A 19759-nucleotide genomic window follows, 5' to 3' on the forward strand; every position below is an offset into this window, starting at 1 on the left:
CTGTGGTGAAAAGGGCCTCCAGAAATGTGGTCCAATAGCAATCATGAACCTCACCATGAGTCATCAGCAGATAATAAGGCTCCTCAGTTTGGCTAAGAGGAGCTTTGAACTGCGGTCGCGGCATTTCGCAGCAGGAATCCCTAAATAGAGTTTCAAGTCCTTTTCACACAGGAAAGACGCTTAAAAAACAAGCCTGTTGCTGGCTGCATGAGTGGCTGCTCTGAGATGTTCTCAGACAGTATAAAGCCACCTAAAAGGGCAACTGGGATTTATTTTTTTTAAAAAAAGAAAAGAAGACGTCTTTGTGTATCTGAATTAAGTTGACTAGATGGATGCTCCTACTTAGCGTTGCTCTGAATCCCTGCTGGTTTTTGAGTTCTTGTACTTCGTCCAGCTACCAGCTTCTCCTGGGTTCCCATTAATTGCCTCACTTCACAACAATCTTCAACACTCCTTGTTCAATTTCCATTTGATTAAATATCATTTAACTTAATATTTAAACCATCCAACATCCACAACTTCTGCAACACATAAATGAAATCTATGGTGCTGACTGTGCAGCAATACAGAAGCAGATTAAATCCGCAGCAGACTAAAACAGAAGAACAACAGAATCCAAAGCAAAGAGGAAAGAAGAGAGTGACAGAATGAATGAGTCAAAGCAGAAGATAGAGATAAAGTAAAAACACATAGAGGGGTGGGGGGGAATCGTTGATCTCGTCGAGTCCCCAACGAGCAATCCGCTCGTCGCGACCACCACATCTCACTCACACCCTCAGCAGTAATGTTGGCAACATCACACGGACAAGAAGAGCATGAAAATCATAAAGTTTGATTCATCGGTTACTCACAAGATCTCGTCGTTTTGAAATTCCAGGATGCCGTGTGCGTCTTCAAAGTCCTCTCCGTTGCCCCGTGCCGTTCCCTCCACCGTCTTGTACGGCAGCATGACCACGCCGCGAGCCCCCGACGTTCTCAGCACCTTCACCTCCATGGTGCCGATGCTCTCGCTCACGTGGCAAACGGGCTCCTCGAACGTAAAGATACCGGCGTGATCGTCGTCAAAGATGGTGACGGTCGCCGTGGCGGGTAGGCCGAGGCAGGCCACAGAGTCCACGTGATTGGCGGACTCGCTCTCCTCTGGCTCCTCCCCCTCTGACGTCAAGACTTTGACACTGGACAGGTGGATCAGGAAGTTCTCATCCTCCTCGAAGATGTCGTCGTCGATGATCCCCACGCGGATCTCCTTCATCGTCTCGCCGGCCTTGAACATCACCACGCCCTCTGTGAACTCGTAGTCCGAGCCGGCGTTGGCCGTGCCGTCTTCCGTCCGGTACTCCACAGAAAGGGTTTTGCCGAGGTCGCCGCCGCGCCGCACCACGTTCACCGCCACGGTGCCGCAGTTCTCGAGGCACTGGTAAGAGCCGGGCTCAAAGAAGATCTTAGAGATGGGGTCGTTTTCGCCGACATCAGAGCGGACCTCGTGCATGCTCACAGCCTTTCGAGCCTGATCGGCCGCATGTTTCTTCAGGATGTTGCCAGCGCCTGTCATCAGCCTGGTGGCCTGGCAGCGGTAGAAAGCACGGCTCTTCTGCTGCTGGCTCAGGACTTGGTAGTTGGCAAGTTCGATGAGTTGTTCCACCTGGTGAGAGAAAACATAAAAGCACACAAACAGCATAAAAACAAGCCCTCCAGAATGAAGAGTGGATGTGGTGTAGAGTCCTCCACTGCAGGGGGAAAAAAATCTCTTACTGTTCACTTGTCTGCTTGGATAAGATTCATTGTTGAACATTGGACTTGACTGTCTGAATTACAGAGATTAATCTATTCTGTCTGGATAAATAAGATTTAATGCTGTGTCATGCGGATGAATCCAACATTTAACAGTCAAAGAGCTCTGATTTTATGAGTCATGCTGTTATGTGTCAGGCACAGTGAAATTTCTATCGTCAGTGTATGCAGAATATGTATCCAAGACTTTGTGAGGTCTTACACAGCTGTAACTGATGTGTAAAATGAGACAAAACCATCTTAAATTAGAGGACGCAGCTTTAAGCACCTTTGTTTAAGATCCTAAATATGTGCAGTTGCTTGTACTGTATATAAGTTCTAAATCATTTGGTTCCAACTCCTCCCAGCTACAGTATAGATATAGATCCTCTGCAACCAGTATTGTAGCATCACTCTCAAAGCACCGGATGTCAAAATCCGACTGTGAGGCAAAAGGAAGGCCAGGCTTGTATTTGACAGCAGGTTAATAAGGCTCATTGTTAATCCATATAGAGATGAGGGCAAAGGCGTAAAAAAGCCCATTTTAGCAGGCTCTCTCATGCATGTAAGGAGAGTTGCCGTTTCAGCAGCTTGTCTTGATGCTCCCGGCTCCCATTATGTTTTTTAAGTGTTAAACCTCGGCCAAACAATAAGAGGGGCACCGACTAGAACAAACCTCATCACGGCATATTGAAGGGCGACAATAGACTGCTGTTTTTTTGTTCAGACACGTAGGTTTGCAAAGACAGAGTCGAGAGTCAAGACAATGTTGAAAATCTCTGTCTCATATTTTAGTCCAGTTTTGCTGTTATCTTCATGTTGTTGGTTGAGTTTTTAAACTTTTACTTTTTTGTATGCATCTATGTACTTCCATGCAAAACCAAATTTTCCACTGAGTACAATTGATATTATATCTCACATTGCACTGCACTGCACTGTGTATGTAACCACTAAATGACTCCATGTTAATATTTCAGTAACTATAGAAATAGCAAAATGTTTTTTTAATGCTGCCTGAGGAATGAACTGCAAATAATAGAACTGGACTATCTGTGCTCATCTTCTCATTTATACTGATTTAATGGGTTTTCCATTTCCTTATCAGTTTCCTTTGTTTTTAGACGATCCATTGATATCCAATCAGCTGTGGCAACGGAAACAAATAGAAAGTGCGCCATCTGTTGCTGTTTATTTTGTCATTTCATCTCCAACAAGAGCAACAGCATCAGGAAAAGTTTTCATGTCAAACTAACACTGCACTCCATTATAGATCCTTCTGCCACTCACCTCTTTGTCAGGGTGTTTCTGTTTGAGCTCCTTCAGGATTTTGGCCATGTCTCTCCGGGTCTCCTCCTCATCCAGGTCCTTCTCATCCAGATCCAAACCCAGTGGGCCGTCCAGGAAGTCCACACCATGAGAGTTAAGCATCTTCCCGTCCATCTCAATGTCCACCTTAGAGAAGGGAATGGAGGGAATTTAATCGGTGCCATATAAACTTGTCTAAATGGGTCTATAACAACCAAGGGATCAAAGGCAGACATCTATCCCTATGTGATCACTCAATTATTTGATATGAATGGTTAGTTAAATATAGAGTTTAGTTTGGCTGGATTAAGCTCAGATGGGATGAAGAGTGGACTGTCTAGCCAGATATGTTTGATAATTCCCCAAACAACCCATCTAAATTATAGCTGCAGCTTTTGTTATGTTAATGTCTTAGCCACCTGTTTCCGAAAATCGCATCACTTTGCAGTTCTCAGACTTAAAAAGGTAGAAATCCTCTTTTCCGCTGAGTGCAGTCTTATTGATGAAACACATTTTACCTCTTGAGGCAGTTTTAAAACTTGTAAATTATTAGGCTTTCCCCTCTGGAACACAGTTTGGTGGAGTCTGAGTCACCGACTTCTTTTTTATCCAGTCCAAGTTGAAATGAAAAGTGCTCTTCATGTAATAATGAAGCACTGATTCTTAATAATCTCATCTATAAAAAAAAAAAAAACACGAGACATAATAACAAGTAATTTTCAAATTTGGAGCAACAGACAGCGAGACACTCTCAATTAACTCTGTGGCGAATAAAGGCAGCCTACACTACCACAACGCTGGAAATTTAATTAGATGCGTACAAAGCAGCAGATAGTAGTCAAAACAGGAAATTAAAAAGTGACAATACTTAAAAAGCATTTGTGTGTGTTTGCAGTAGGATGCTTCATAGCATTAGTTTATCTTGGCAGGATTCCATTCAGTAATGCCGATAATTGTTTCAGATGCACATTACTCATGAACTCGCTTCCGCCTACACAGAGTGCTTTATCTGCGTCTTTGTTTTCTTCCACCACATGTTTCGATGGGGACAGCTTAATTAATTTTTGCTGGTTCGCCCGTCAACTCTAACTAACTATGAGCCTTTGGAGGAAGAGAGTTCCAAACATAACTGTGAAAGACTTTCTCTTTATAAAAGCGTTGATGGAGGAACTTTAGCCATGAAACGCTCGTTAGGAATTTCTCATCAAAATGAGGCCTGATCTAGAAAAAGCATAAAATCATTTCAGTCTGCAATGCCATCATTATCATCATGGGGGGATTCCTGGCAGAGGTGACAAATACCTGTTTTTTGCTTGTTAAATTCAGCTGAATTGAGATAAAAGCATACTAGAAATAGCATTCAGCTCCAATGTAGTAGTAGCAGGGTTGCTATTGCTGTAATCTCTGCAGGATCTAATGATTTCATCGGTGATAATGGCAGTGGTCCTAGTAAATGACACAATTTTGTGAATCACAACACATTTCTTTGAGTCAGTATTAAAGGATATTTGTGCTTTACTTGTATTTCATTTTTATAAATGTGAGCATCATTTCTGTCAATAGAAACAAAAAGACTGAAAATGACAAATCTACAGTACAGTAAGTTCAAGTATCAGGGTGACGTGACGGAAGTTGAATCGTTTTGGTGACAATTTTTTCACTGAGCCTCGTTTTTCTCCTTTCAAATTAAGTTTGGCTAAATTGTGGATTTAGTTAAAATCTTGTTGATGGTTTCTTTTCCTCTTCTAATGATAAGACCCTGGTTGTAATAATCCATAATCAGGCTTTGAGATCTCAAATCTCTCTATGTAAATGTACTTTTTCTGTTATCTACTGGTCCTCCGTCTTTATGGACTTTTTATGTTAATTGTTGTATTGTTTTGGGGACTACAGATGTAATTTAGCACATGTGCTAAATCCGGTGTATTTACTGTGGGTACTCTAGCACTCACTGTCCATTAATATGCATTGTCCCGACTAAATAAACAAATAGAGTAAAGTAAGTAAAGTTTGAGATAGAGGTAGAGGTAGAAAGCTTTGCCAGCTATTAATCATATGACCCTACCCATAAACCCTTGTTATGGGGGTGAATGGGGTAATATTTCTATAGTGTATATAAATTATAGTATTACTGTCATCAATGTTACAGTATTATGATTATCATTATTATGAGAAGTAGTAGTATTGGTAGTAGTATTGTTAGGTATACCTTGGAAGGAAGTGGACGATCGCCCTCGGTCTCGATGATCATGCCGCGCTGTTTGCCGGTGCGGTATCGCTTGTACACGTACTTGTAGAAGAGCAGGCGGCGGTCAGCCACCCAGGCAAACAACACACAGATGGGGAAGAAGAAGAAGGTGAGCAGCCCCTCCCACACCTGCACCACGCCGGGCGAGATCACAGACAGGATCAGGTAGAGCCAGATGTAGGCGAAGATACTCCAGGTGGCCGTGACGAAGAAGACGCGCAGGTGCTTGACCTTCCTCGTCTCGCCGTCGGGCACCACGTACACGCAGAGCCCGATGATGACGAACATGTTGAACGCGGCGGAGCCCACGATGGTGGAGGGGCCCAGTGTGCCGGCCTCGAACCCGTGACCCATGACCTCTATGACGGACAGCAGGATCTCAGGAGCCGAGGAGCCCAGAGCCATGAGGGTGAGATTGGAGACGGTCTCGTTCCAGATCCGGACGGTCGTGGTGGTGGTCTCCCCGTTGGGTTTCTTGATGGTGATCTCTTTTTCCTGCGACGTGATGACCTCTATTGACGCCATGAAGCGATCGGCAATGATAGACACACCCAAGAACATGTAGACCAGAGCCACGAAGTAAACCGTCGCTCGAGCAACCTTGTCACCAAATGAGGGGTTTTGTGGTTCCCAAATAGGCAGGATCACCCCCCTTGCGCACGGCTCAGCCTTCTGGCATTCAGTCCTATTGGTGGACACTGCGGAAACACCCAAGCTCTGCTCAGGAGGAGCGCCGGCCATTGAGGGATGCAGCTTGAGGAGGAGAATCACCGCCACAACTGCTAGCCTCAGGGCAGGGGACAGGAGGGAGGAGTGATCCCAGCGACCCATGGTGACGTCTAGACCAGTACCGTGAGGTGACAGTTAATGAGGATCTTGAACCTTTAGAGACAAGAGAGGAGAAGAAGGAAGAAATCAGAGCAGAACATTGCAGAACTGATGAATAATGTTCAAAAATAGTCAAAGCAGGTTTGATTCCCTCCTTTAATTTGAGTTCGCACTGTAATATTTAGCTAATGTTATTTCAAGATCTGAGATGACATAGTTATATAGTATCATCTTAATAAATAATGCCACAATATCCAATACTTCTTCAGCAAATACCACAGTGCAAACTCTCAATTCCCATCAAGTCAAACATGTAGATACAACAGATGAGATTGGCAACATGATAATGTCATTTGTTTAACATCTAGTAATCAATGAAAGGTCAAATCTGTATCTTGTCAGAAGAGAAAAAAACACTTCTGCAGTCAATGTTTCACAAAATGCTCCAACTCACTTTGAGGAACCTTAGAAACCCAACCTAACAAATTTGTATGACCAAAGAAAAATTCATAACAAAAACATTTGCAAAAGCTTTTCAGGCACGGCGAGTTCAAATAACCACACCAAAGATAAACTTCAGCTCCCCGGGTTCTGCGCTATGCATTTCCAAGGAACAGCCACATATAGGGCAGCAATAATATCCTCGTGTAACCTGTGCAGGAGTGGCTTTCTCTGATAACAGTCTGCTTCTCGGGGCGGTGTTTAGCTCAGTTGGTAGAGCACCCGCCCCATGTGTTGAGGCTATAGTCCTCGCTGCAGGCGGCCCCGGTTCGAGTCCCGCGTCGGATGGCCCTATCCTGCATGTTATTCCCCCCATCTCTGCCTCCCATTTCCTGTCACACTCTCAACTGTCCTATCGAATAAAGGCATAAAAAGCCAAAAAATATATACTTAAAAAAAAAAAAAAAAAAAAAAAAAAAAAACAGTCTGCTTCTCTTCTGTCAACAACACTGGCTTGTAAATTAGGTTACTTCAATCCGACCGCTTTGTAGCCAGTTAGCCATCATTTGAAGGTAATTGTGTTTTTTTTTTAAAGCTGAATGTCGAGATAAGGAAGGCTGCGGGAAAACTTAGGAAGGCAGCATACAATGGGGCTTTAAACATTTATTGAACTCACACAATTTTGAGAAAAAATGTTACATTATAAGCCTAATTTTGCAGTAGATCAGCTGTATCACGTTACACCAGAGCCTGGATGCTGTGATTGGATCATTTGACTGACCGGAGGGCAAACAACGAGGGTCTGTTTGCTATTTTGCTTTTTGTAAGTCTATTTAAAAACTAATCATTGAATCACAACACAAAGTTCAGGTTGGTAGTGCTTTTGTGTTGAAACCAGAATTCAGCTTTTAATCATGTAATTCTTGGTCTTCAGTTTGAGATTTGACATGTTTGCTGCTCCCTTATTGTGGGTATATCCATTCACTTTATCTTTTACATTATATATTTGTTGTAATCATAAATGCTTGATTGATTTTGTATCACATTTTCTAAATGATTAGTAATAAAAGAAACAATATCAGCTCTGGTCGGTGATAACGGTTTGAAAAGCTTTTACCTGCACTGAGAAGAATCTGTGATCAGATCGCTATCAATGAGCCCCCAAAATCCCAACACAGAGATTTTAAATTAGTCATTCACTCTAAATGTAATTGCTTCCACCAAACATAAACAGAGGCAAAATTGAATGTACAAAAAAATCTATTTGTTAAAAAATCAATTTCAATGAAACGAAGCGTCCCTGTAGCCCCGGCACAGCGCAGTCTGGTTGCCACTTATAACAAGCTTTTCGCACATTGTTGGGTTATTTTCCGTGGGCAGAATATTCCATCTGAACGTATTTTGCACGGTTATGATGCAGAGTTCTCACATTTTTGTTTAATTAAAACCCCCTGCTGCACACATGAAGGTGTGAAAGTATGTTTTCAGGCTGAGGAGTAGTTATAGAAATGAACTTTATAAAACTGGCTTTCATTTTTACACAAAAGAGAATATAAGCAGATACAGTCATGAAGAATGTTTCGTCATTATGCTGGAAACATAATCAGACAACACCTGCAGGAATAGGCTTATATATTGTGGTTCGTTTGGGATTCACACGGCTAGAAGCCTCACCATACCAGATTGTGTCCTCGAAGCTTTCACCAGTCATTTATAAGAACCTATGAAAATGCACACAGAGCCAAATGTGTACACTGTAGGTGGTCTCTAATAGAGTTGTCACGATACCAAAATGAGTAACCACGGTACTATACCAGACAAAGTATCACGGTTCCGGGTAATATCACGATACTGCAACCTTTTTTTATTATTATTATTTTTATGAACTGCAATGTATTTGTACAAGTTATAAATACTTATTAATTACTTATAATGTTGTTTGGTGCATGATAAACATAATACTAGTGAAGTAGGAATTAGACTGAAACAAATATTTTTAAATAAGCAATAAAAAACAAATAAATGAAGTTAGAATTTATATGGTGGAAAATAAATAACCATTCAGTCTCTTGCACATTAATTTATGTTTAACAAATATAAATAATCAACTTAGGATAAAAACAAATCCACTGTCTTTTAAAAAAAAAATCTATTTGACAATAATGCTTCTTCATAATAAACCATAGAGGACAGGACAAAATACAATGAACAGGAACTGATTCCCTGTGAAAACTATATTTTGATGCATTTTCTAGGTGCTTTATACTTGGACATCCTTTAACTCTTTATTCCTCAGCCTGTACACGGAGCATATAGCCTGATATTAGCCAATGAGAAAATAAACAGAGCTAAATTAATTAAGTGCTACTGACGACGACGACGCCGCGGCAGACTCGCCGCTCGCGCCCGGTGCTTCAGCCGTGAGTGTGTTGTCTCGTGTTTGTGAAGCCGTGCACGCGTCGGACGAGACAGAACTTCAGCTCGTTGTTTGTTTTGAAGCGAGTTTCTATCGAAGCGGCCGGAGCTGTCTCAGCTGTCGTCATGGAGTCCGTTCTTGTCGGCATGAACACACGAACAGCCAATCAGAGAACAGACGGGCGGACCCAGCGTGCGGAAACAGCCTATCATATCCCCGGACATCACCAGTAACAGGCAAACAGCCAATCATTCAGCAGCTGTGTAGTTAGGTTGCAATGGGCGCATGTGGGTTTTGTTTACAAGGGAGTAGCATGCAGGGAGAAGCCGAGAGGAGAGGAGAGGCGGCCGCTATGTAGCGGAAACTGGCGCCGTAGTAGTAATCCACGGTAGTACCGTCGTGTAGAATTTGTAGTATAGTAGGAACCGTTACGTTTTGGCACCGCGGGGTACCGTGGCTACCGTGGGTATCGTGCAACTCTAGTCTCTAACTGGGGAAACAGAAGTAGAGGCTGGGAAAATGATGTGGGTGACTCCATATTTTAGTTCATCTTTTCCGAGACACACTCTCTCCGGAGGTTTTAGGGGATAAAAGAAAATGCAAATACCCCATTTGAGTGCTGCCACAGGATAACGGAGCATCCAGACAGATTCTGAATGTGTATGCCGATGTATTCTCCAGGGAGCTGATAGGCCTAAAAGCAATGAAGATAATGTAGCAGTGCCTCTGGCTAAGCATATGAAATGCGTCAGACCAAGGGCTTGGCAACATTATTTGACAATTTAAGTGAAATCATATCGGCTTGATGTAATCACATGTTACTGTATGAGTCAAAGTTATGACAATACATCCTGAGGGAGACATAAATAAGTCAGATTCAGGGCAATCCGATCAATAGTTGATGAGATATTTCACTCACGATGACTAAAGTTAATCTCACGGCAGCGTCAGAGGAGACGTTGGGGTATCACTAGTGACAGTAGGATTCATCCTCAGGGGATTGGGGATGTCCGCAAGATATTTTTATTGAAATTCATCCATGAGATTAAAATGTTTCACATAAATCCAAAATCGTCACCTGGTCCTAAGAGAAATTTCATTCAAAAAGTGGTAGCTGACATTTCCATCCCTAATCGTGCCATTAGCATGCCCAGAAATATCCTTTACTTTGTGATATTGATATATGTTTGGTATTGATATAGGTTATTGAGTGTTTTGCCAGTGATAGTGTTGGTGGTGGGGAGGGGGGAGGAGGGCTCAAGTTAGTCTGGATTTTCAAAACCAGAACAACCAATTTAACTCTTATACAGCTCCAGAGACTTGTTGACACACATTTAAATTAACAAGACTGCAGTAGAGCTAGTACGGCCTGGCAAGCTATTAGTGCAGTGTTTTGATTTTCTAGGCAGCAGGTTCGGTTCTGTTCTTGTCGATACCAATGTTTCCATCTTTATAATTCTCCTCCAAACTTTTCCTCAACAGGAACAACAACAAAACGCTGGTCGTCCTTTTGCTGACACTTTAATCACATCTGAATTACCCAGAAAAAACAAACTTTAACAACTTATATAGCTTGAAAGAAAAGGGCTGCTGATGAGCACACACACAAGTAGTAATCCTTTTAAATTGGGAATCAATAACAAGAAACAAGACCTGAAACAAAGATCAGCTCAGGACTCAAACCTCAAACAAGCTTCTTCCTCGTCCCTGCACGCCAACATCCATTTCTCAATAATTAACCATTCACACTCTTCATGCAGACACAGCACAATCCACCAGACGTCAATAGTTACATCAGTACTTTCCTGCTTTTCTTCCAACCACAGTACTCATTATAGACAAACCTGTAAATTACTGAACAATATGAATCACATTTTCACTCCCATTACATGCAGTGAAGCATACGATGCTGTTTAAAGCTAAATGAACAACAAGGGAAATGTTGCCACCCGGGGAAAATCGATGTTTGCATGTCCAGTCAAGATACATGTATGTGTTGCCTAATGTTGTTGACAGCTACTTGCTGCATTAATCAGACACAGTGTAATGCCTAACCAGTCCACCAACGGTTGAATTTAAATATTTGGGTTAAACAATCCAAGCATGACGAGTGTGCGCTTTGACGGCTATGTTGACGAACAGTGTGTGATGCGAGAGCTTTTAGCTCTGATGTTAAGAAAATCAATTTCCTGAATAAAATCACATGTCTACTTAATTAATCTGCAATTCAGTGAGCTCCTATCCAAACATTTTCCTTCCCGGGAAATGCAAGCCAGCAGCTCTTGGCCCTTTACAGTCTTCTTATGTGGTCACACAGGGCTTTGTGTGGCATTTCCAAGTGATCAATAATTGAGTGTGCTTTGGGATTTGGTTGTTTTCACTTAAGGATGTCATTTTTTTTCCAGTGGACTGATGGCTAAAGGGTATTTTCTCTAGTTTGTATAGATCAGAGGATTCTCAAGGTGATTTTTTTTTCTAAATTAGCTGTTGAAGCACTAAACATGATCAGACACATTTCAGTAAAAAATGATAAAGCTTTACAAATGCTTGAATGAAAATATTAAAATATACAGTGTAAAATCTTACAAATTAGCTGTCAGAAGTCTTAAAATATTAATGTCACAGTTCTCACGAGTAGTACGACTGAGGAGGCAGATGTTAAAAATGAAGAGTCAAGGATAGAAAAATCCAAACAGGCAGCCGAACCAAAACAGGCAGGAGAAGAGGAGACTAGAGCGCTTAAAAGCTAAAGTACATGTCACCGAGACAGTCTGGCAAAGAGCATGAAGCAGGCTGATTTAGTACATATTCTGGGAAGCTAATGGGTGAATGGGGAACAGGTGAGAGGGTGTGGGTGGGTGGAGCAGGTCAGGTGATTCAAGAGGTTCAGGGTCAGAATAGGAGCATGTGCTCAAACAATCGGTTCAGAAAAATGAAAGGATGAATGAACAGACTGAAACCAATTACGGATGACTCGGCAAGAACTTCTGTCATCCACCTGACCCCACCCTCTCTGCGTGACATCAGCATGCAAGCCACATTAAAACATAGGCAGTGATTTCCTGTTGGAGTCTAATAGATTCACCACAGGTGGAAAAAAAACAACAGACAATTTGTGTTTCTCACTTTAATTCCTTTGGGTGAGTCAGCTCATTCACTGCAGGTCTTTAAAACTGTGAGTCTAAATGGAGGTTTTATTTTGTTTCGCCATCTGGGGAGGGCGGGGTTATTTCAGTCTGGGAATATGCTGCATGATTATGGTGATTGAGTATTACAGGGATAATTTACATTTTGAGAAAATTCCCTCGATGCACTTTGTGGCTAAGAGTTAGTTGGAAGATTGATGCCACTCTTATATGTGTCCATTAGCAATGAAGCTACAGCCTGTTAGCTGAGATGAGCATGAACACTGGTGACGGGTAGACTGTCTCTGTCCAATGCGGTTTTTAAAAAAAAAAGTGACTAATTGACCTCATTTGTTTAATCCACATCCATAATTGCAGTTTACCCTTTAATGTGGACAATTCAGGGATCTGTGCAGGTATAAAACGACCACTTAAATGGTCCATTGATGCTTAGCAGACCAAGATTTACACCACATCATGGAAAATCATTTTAATTAAACCTCACAGTTTTTATGGCTCCATGTTTCCTTTGCAACCATCTTATCAAACAATATTCAAAGGTTGATTAATTCTATGGCTGCTGTTCTGATGGCCCTGTGACCCTGAGTGAGATGATGAATGGATGGTTTGAGATGATTACGTAACTTAACAAATGGAGTTGGTTAAAAGGCACCTTTACAGCTGGCTTGTAAATTTAAAAGCTGTAATCCACCAATTACAAACCTTTATCCTCTCCTATCTGTTGTATACTGTAGAAAATAATAGAGCCACAGCTGTTTATATGAAACGCAGCTTATTAATTAAAGCTCTAGTTTCGGTTGCTTGCTGTGTTTCTTCCTTCCATCTCCTTTAAAATTCATCGTAATGGATAAACTTTGCTCACACAAACCTGATTGCTTATCACTTTTTCAGGAGATTACACTGTAGATCACTTAAGATAATTACCTGTTCTGTTTCAAGTTCAATTTTGTTATACAACTGAAAAAATATCTACTGCGGGAAAATCCGACTCAAGTTTTCTCTCTGCATTACAATCATTACCGGCTATTTGATGAGGGAAAAACTGATGCCCTGTGCGTTATCAGCGCCAAACTGGATGGGTGTGTGTTAATGTGTCTGCTGTTCACACTGGAGAGGCTAAGTCGCCGAACAGTGGCTGCTAATTTTGAAATATCACATTTCAGTATATGCTGCCATGATATTCCCGAGCGTTATGACCTCAAAACTTGACTCGGTGTCAAGAGGAACAAAATGTAATACAAACCAATCCAGCTTCATAAAAAAAAAGCAAAAACACAGACACACACACACACACAAACACTGGACCTCTGGATCCCACTCCCTAAAGGCAAAAGCCAAGGCACAATACATAAAGTCCAGAAAACCAAAACCATGTGCTGCACTGAGGCAAGCTGTTTCCTCCCTGCCCCAATACTGTCATTCCCCGAGAGCCTCTGAAGGCATCACCTAAAGGTGCCAAGAAGGGAAGTGATCAGACCAGCAGGCAAAAAAAAAAAAAAAAAAGGAGGACGAGGTGGTGGACAAGGTTAGTGTGTTACGACATGAACACACTTGATGTTTATCATCATGCACAGAAATCACCATCATTACCGGTGATGTAGCAGCCAAATTTTTAAAAAAAAGGAGTGGACGTCGACCATGTGCACGCCAAGGAAAATAAACCTGCGTCTTGCCTCAGCCTGCCGCTCTGTGGAGGCAGTCTGTCTTGAGATGCATTTTCCTCGCCACAGGGCATGAGGCGATGATAAAAAATTTAAAACAGCGAGTGAAAGACGGACAAAGAAATATGGAAAAGCAAATACAGAGAGGGTGGATGGGAAGAGGAGGAAAAATGAGGAGGAGGGTAAGGAGGCAGAGGGAGGAAGAGAGTGAATGAGAGATGTAATGTAGGATGTCTGGAGGAGAAGAGAATGAGAGAAAGAGTGAAGAGTAACAAAAAAACAAAAAGGTGCTCTCACTTTCTCTAATATTATAAACCCAAAGGGATGTTCCACTGTTTATGTGACACACACCCACACACACACACACACACACACACTGGCTGCAAACAATTGAAGATTAATGGCCTGCATTTACCATCATTACAGTGATGTTGAGCACTTTTAGCCTGGGTCCGCCCTGCGGTCATTCCTTGAGCCAAGATGTCTTGTCATATTATTACACTTGGAGAGGAGGGAATGATCCAGACTGGCACTGTAATACACACAGGACTATTTCCGAGTGCCTGTCACTTTGTCCCTCTATGCATCGACATAATCTGTCTGTCTGTCTGTGTGTTTGTCCTGTCCGTCCTGTCCGTCTTAGAGGGACGTGACTAAGAAACATGAACATGTGTGAGAGCCATGATTAGCTCTGGGGAATGAAGAGGCAAGACAAAGGAAGAGATGGAGGAAGGGGGGCAAAATCATTATAAAGCTGAAGAGTCACATAATCATGTCCTTTATCTACCCTGCTCTATTCATCCACAGGAGAAGAAGCAACAACAGGCAAATATTTATCTAGATTTGAGCCCTTCCTTCCAGCAGTGGGTGGTATAATCTGTACAAACATATCTGCCATGATATGAATTTGGACAGAGGCTGCTCCCTTTTCCTGCAGCCTCAGATCCACTAGATGGATGTTATGTTTCGTTCATCAGTCTTTTAGAAACATCTGAAACATGCTCATTTCTTGCACAGTTGTCTCATGGCCAGTCTTGCCTTCAGTCTCAAACAAAAAGTTATCGATGGAGTGCATACAAAAACTAGCAGGCTCACTGGGGATGTGTAAAAAGAAAGGTGACATTTGTAGAAGGTTCCCTCAGGTCCTCTACCGTTAGCGTCTTTCTGCTCATTGTTTTCATTCCACCTTCTCAGCAGGATGAGCCAGCTGCTATCAGCGGGGGAAGAAAAAAAAAGAAAAAAAAAGGAGCTCAGATAAACTCACTGATATACACACCAAACTGCTGACGGGCGAAGTGACGCTACAGTGGAACATTTAAAAGACAGATACGTCCATCAGGAGTTGTTGGAGATCACAGCAAAAGCTACAAAAGGAGGGAGTTGAGCATTGGACCTCCTCAAATGAATGCTAATGTTCCTCTGTCTCCTGCTGGGATGCTGGTCCACCGTTTGCGATAACATCTGCTTCTGTTTTTTATGCTGATAATAGACTATATGGAGCCTGAGCAATGTTATTTTTTTTCTTATCTATTATAGTTTTACTTTTACCATGGTTCTTCAGAGAGAGGGGGTGGAATAGGTTGCACAGATGATGGGAGACAGACATAATATGTAGCCTATATAGCTACTGTATACATTAAACTGATTTAACTTGATCCATTCTGTATACATGCTTTTACTGCACCATGTCATACTTTGCTACACTTCAATGCTACGCATGTAACCTTGTTTGGATTCATTCATATTTTATCACAGGGCGTATGAGTTGTGGGGGGTTGTGCCCACTCTATAACCGAAGAACCACAAACAACAACAAAGGACTACTTTTGTATCTGTATGCTTATGAAGGGGAACGTGCATCGTCTATTTTTCCACATTAATTTAATTGCAATGGCTTCATGTAACAACAAGTGTAAAATAATACGATTTTCAGCGTTATCCTAGAAGTAATACTCTGCTGTTTTGCAGAACTGGCCCGTGTTTTCCTGTAAACACTGCTCCTTTGTCTCATGGAGGTAATATTACCACCGGCTTTGTTTATAAGGGGTAAACATAGATTAAAGTTTTAAGATCAGTGTATTCCTATTGTGCTTATTAAGGGAGTTTAACATTTCTGTAATAAAAACTGCGATTTAAGATTGAAATGACAATAATTTATTGGCATATCTGTGATATAAGTCAGTAGCCTACCTTTGACAGAGCTATCTGACAGGGTTAGCTATTTCCCACTGTTCATAACCATATCCATGCTAATGATGTAGCTACAATTGGCCTATATGCATGTTATGTTGCCTTGATGATTATTAGATTAGGGACTTAGCTGTTGTCTACACGTCACTGTGGACTCATGCAAGCTTATCTGGTGTAAAGGAATCTTGTTTGTGTTATTTAATTTACGTGCAACACAAACATCTGCTCTGAACCTGATCGGCTAATACTGTAGCTAGCCTGCATTGTAACGTGGCAGTACACCCACTTATTAACCTGAGGACTCACGACTGACAGCAGAGAGTCGCACATATCAGCCCATCAGGTCGACTACAATTGACCTTAGATAGATGGTGAGTGTGCAGGGAACCCACCAATCAGAATATTGATTTCTAATAGATGCGCGCTTCCTCGGGGGTGACACGGGCAGCTACCTATTAGCTTATTAACTATTGAATTATGATGGAGGCCACAGTATCAACCATCAGTGTAAATGCCTTGTCTACAGAATTCGCTATGCTGCAGTATCCGCTATAGCCACAACACTAAAGGGTTAACCACAGCAGTTTTGGTTCATGTTTTGAAAAAATGTAGGCGTAGGCTAGGCCAACTTGTATTTTTTTTACACAGGATTCAGCAGCTTTTTTGGCATTTTCTCGTGGATTTTCACTTCACATTAGCAGAAATGTTTCCTGACCTGTCCTTGTTGTAATATGACTCTGTTTACTGTAAACTGAAGTGAAGAGGGTCCCTTTGTAGAAAGAGGCACAGCTGTTTTGGTAGTTGGGAACATCAACTCTGCGTGAAAAATCATTTGAACCTAAGCCTTGAAGAAAAAAAAAATAAAGCCAAGGCTTTTTATGTGGAATTAGGTCAAATGAAATCACCAGTTTGAGTGATATTTGGGAAGTTTTAGCTTGGAATTTAGGCAATTACATCTTTATGTAAATATGCATAACTGTCTAGTGAGTGGTAGGCATTCAGCCAGGTCAGGCTTTTATTTTGGTCTGAAACTGAAACAAAATTTGAATCTCAGGTCCAACAAGAATTATACCTGCAGCTGCAGAAAATATAAGTCTAAATATAACAGAACAGGCCTATAGCAGCATCCTTTACCATGATAATACTGATAATACTGTATGCTAACAAACCACTCACACCATAAGCTACATATAAACACACTACACAGTGGTATGCTAAACCTGCGTCTCCCCCTCAGCCATTTACCACTGATTTATTTACAACGTAGTGACCCAGCAGTTGTGTGTGTGTGTGTGTGTGTGTGTGTGTGTGTGTGTGTGTGTGTGTGTGTGTGTGTGTGTGTGTGTGTGCCAGAGAGAGAGAGAGAGAGAGAGCGAGAGAGAGATGTTTGGTTTTATTATTCCCTCAAACAGATTAAGAACAAGCTCACTGCTTGCATGATGCAGGACCATTGAGGTTCAACGTGAATCTGGTATCAGATTTGAGAAAGAAAATGTTCATCTGAACCAGTTTCAACACAAAAATCTCCTATTTCATCAATGGGCAGCTCCATCACTGCTGGGAGGTAGATACAGTATAGCAGTGAGGACCTCTGGCTGCCTTTCAGTTTTTTTTTTTCATTGTCATAAATAAATGTTTCATAGCAGCCACAGTGGATGAGCTACAGTTCCTCTGTGTCATGCCCATAAAGCCCAGACTGAAGTCAGCTGGAAAAGAATTGCCTGGAGAGCCTTGATGGTACCTGGCTGCCTGATGTGGCTCGCACTCATCACAAGACGCAGCGCTGCGCTCGCAGTGTCACATCAGGAGAATGAAAAGCTGCTGTCTGCTGCCTCCTTTAATATCTAATGTGCCCGGTTTACAGGAACAGTAAGTCGATGTGCGAAGCTATTTTTCTCTCTCTCTCTCGCAACATATTCAGAGGATGAAATAATATTTAATTTCCAGATTTCTCCTTTATGAAAAGAAAAAAAAACTGATCCACTTGTGCCTAATTCAAAGGAAACGCAACATTAAAGCCCATTCAAACTCAACCACAGGGTCCGGGCTCAAGATTCCTCCCCAACCTGCTCTGCACTGATGTGCACATGCACTCCACGCCCCCCCTCCTCCTCCTCCTCCCTCTCCCCTCTCCAAGAGCACTGCACTTTGGCGCAAAGGGATGGCGGACCTGCAGAATTGCGCAAACGAGGCTTCTCAATGCGCCTTGAGGCGACTGGTTCATTCAGCCCCTGGAAGGATTACCATCACTAAAGGGGGGAATTCAGCCCGGACTGCGCATGTTTGTCACCCAACTTCCACATCGAAAGCCTATAAAAGGTGCGAGCGTGGTTATCTGAACGTGCTCTGCATCCGTAATGATGATTCCTCTAGAAATAAGCGAGGCAGGCGGTCAAGACTTCATCATGCGGGGAGAAGAGGAGGGTGGGAGTGAAGAGCAAAAAAAAGAAAAGGAAAAAGAAAAAGAAATAAAAAAAAAAGAAATAAAGACAGAAACAAAGAAATAAAGAACAGCCCCTGGAGCGAAAGGAAGCAGCCTCCGGAGTCTGGCTGCTCATTTTAATGAAAAACAAATGACAAACACACCTTCCACCGCACCCAGCGGCTTCTAAAACCCGGTCCTCCCTCTCTATGAGCCTCTAAATCACAGAGGAGGAAAAGCGCAGTGTGGAGAGCGTGGCGGGGACGGATGATGTGAGGAAACATCGTCTCCACATCGCATCCAAACCCTTCCGACGCATGGTGCCTTCACGTCTCCAAATGGGGCTCCGCGAGGCGACACTGTCCCCCCCACATACACACACACACCTTCCCATCCCATTCACTTCTCCCGTCTCCCTCCAACTAAACTTGCCTTCAGCCGCACAATGAGGCAGAGACCCCCAGCGTTCCCCCATCAATCCCCGCACAAAGAAAACTGCAGAATATCCTACCTTTCTATCCAGAGAGGGTCCACAATCCGGAGGAGAGCGGTTCGTAGTAAAAAGCAGCACTACTGTAGCTCTACTAGTAATAGTAGCAGTAAGGAGTGAGGAGGAGGTGGAGGAGTAGCCTAGGAGAGGTAAGCCAGTAGTGGGGAATGGTAATGGAGACGAAGGGAGCTCTTATACGCCAGCCAAGACGGCGTATCCACCGAGCGAGACGCACAAAAGGAGGGGAGAGGAGTCTGGATTCCCATGCACTGACAGTTTTTTTTTATTATTTGTTGCTGTTTGTCTGCTGTTGCCTACTCTTCGTTTCCATGCGGCGCGACCCGAGAGACCTGTATGATCGGATGACCGGAGCGGCGCTTCATCAGCAAACCCGCATTTGTTGGGACGAGGCGCGCAGCACAGCGGACTTCTTCCTCATTCTTCCCTTCCCGTTCCCCCCTCTCGCTCCGTGCAAGCGCAAGAGCAGAAGAGAGAGAGAGAGAGAGAGAGAGAGAGAGAGAGAGAGAGAGAGAGAGAGAGAGAGTATATCAGAGTGAGGCAGAGTGTTTGAGAGCGAGTGTGTGTGTGTGTGTCTGTGTGTGTGTGTGAGCAGGTCTCTCCTTCGCTCTGTTCCCTCACAGCGATTGAGGATCCTCTCTCTCCCTTTCTCGCTCTCCGCCTCTCTCTCTCATTTCACATCCTTTCTCGGATTTATATCAATATCCATACATTGAAAATAAATGTCCATATCTGTCCCTCCTTCTCTTTCTTTCTTCATATAAAAAGGAGATATAGCTACAAGCTGAATAAAGGTTTAAAGCCAAAATGTTATTTATGGCATA

General features: G+C 42.6%; 1 protein-coding gene across 3 annotated transcripts in view; it reads right to left on the reverse strand.

Annotated features, from left to right (window-relative positions):
• Nucleotides 1–19542, reverse strand: part of slc8a1b (solute carrier family 8 member 1b) — a 138161-nt gene extending 118619 nt beyond the window's left edge. Inside the window, exons 1-4 of one of the 3 annotated variants that reach the window (XM_085799500.1) lie at nt 18939–19542; nt 5285–6205; nt 3058–3222; nt 852–1642 (exon numbers count right to left, since the gene is read on the reverse strand). In XM_085799500.1, the coding sequence (XP_085655626.1) occupies nt 852–1642; nt 3058–3222; nt 5285–6154 (1826 nt within the window). In that variant the 5' untranslated portion in view covers nt 6155–6205; nt 18939–19542. Of the gene's footprint in view, nt 1–851; nt 1643–3057; nt 3223–5284; nt 6206–11594; nt 11668–18938 lie in introns of those variants that run through there. The other 2 variants (XM_085799498.1, XM_085799499.1) reach the window with 2 other exon arrangements.
• Nucleotides 19543–19759: the final 217 nt, after the last annotated feature.

This window comes from Trachurus japonicus, chromosome 15 (genome assembly GCF_045865225.1).
Source record: "Trachurus japonicus isolate A0001 chromosome 15, Traja_1.0".
Classification (NCBI taxonomy): Eukaryota; Metazoa; Chordata; class Actinopteri; order Carangiformes; family Carangidae; genus Trachurus; species Trachurus japonicus.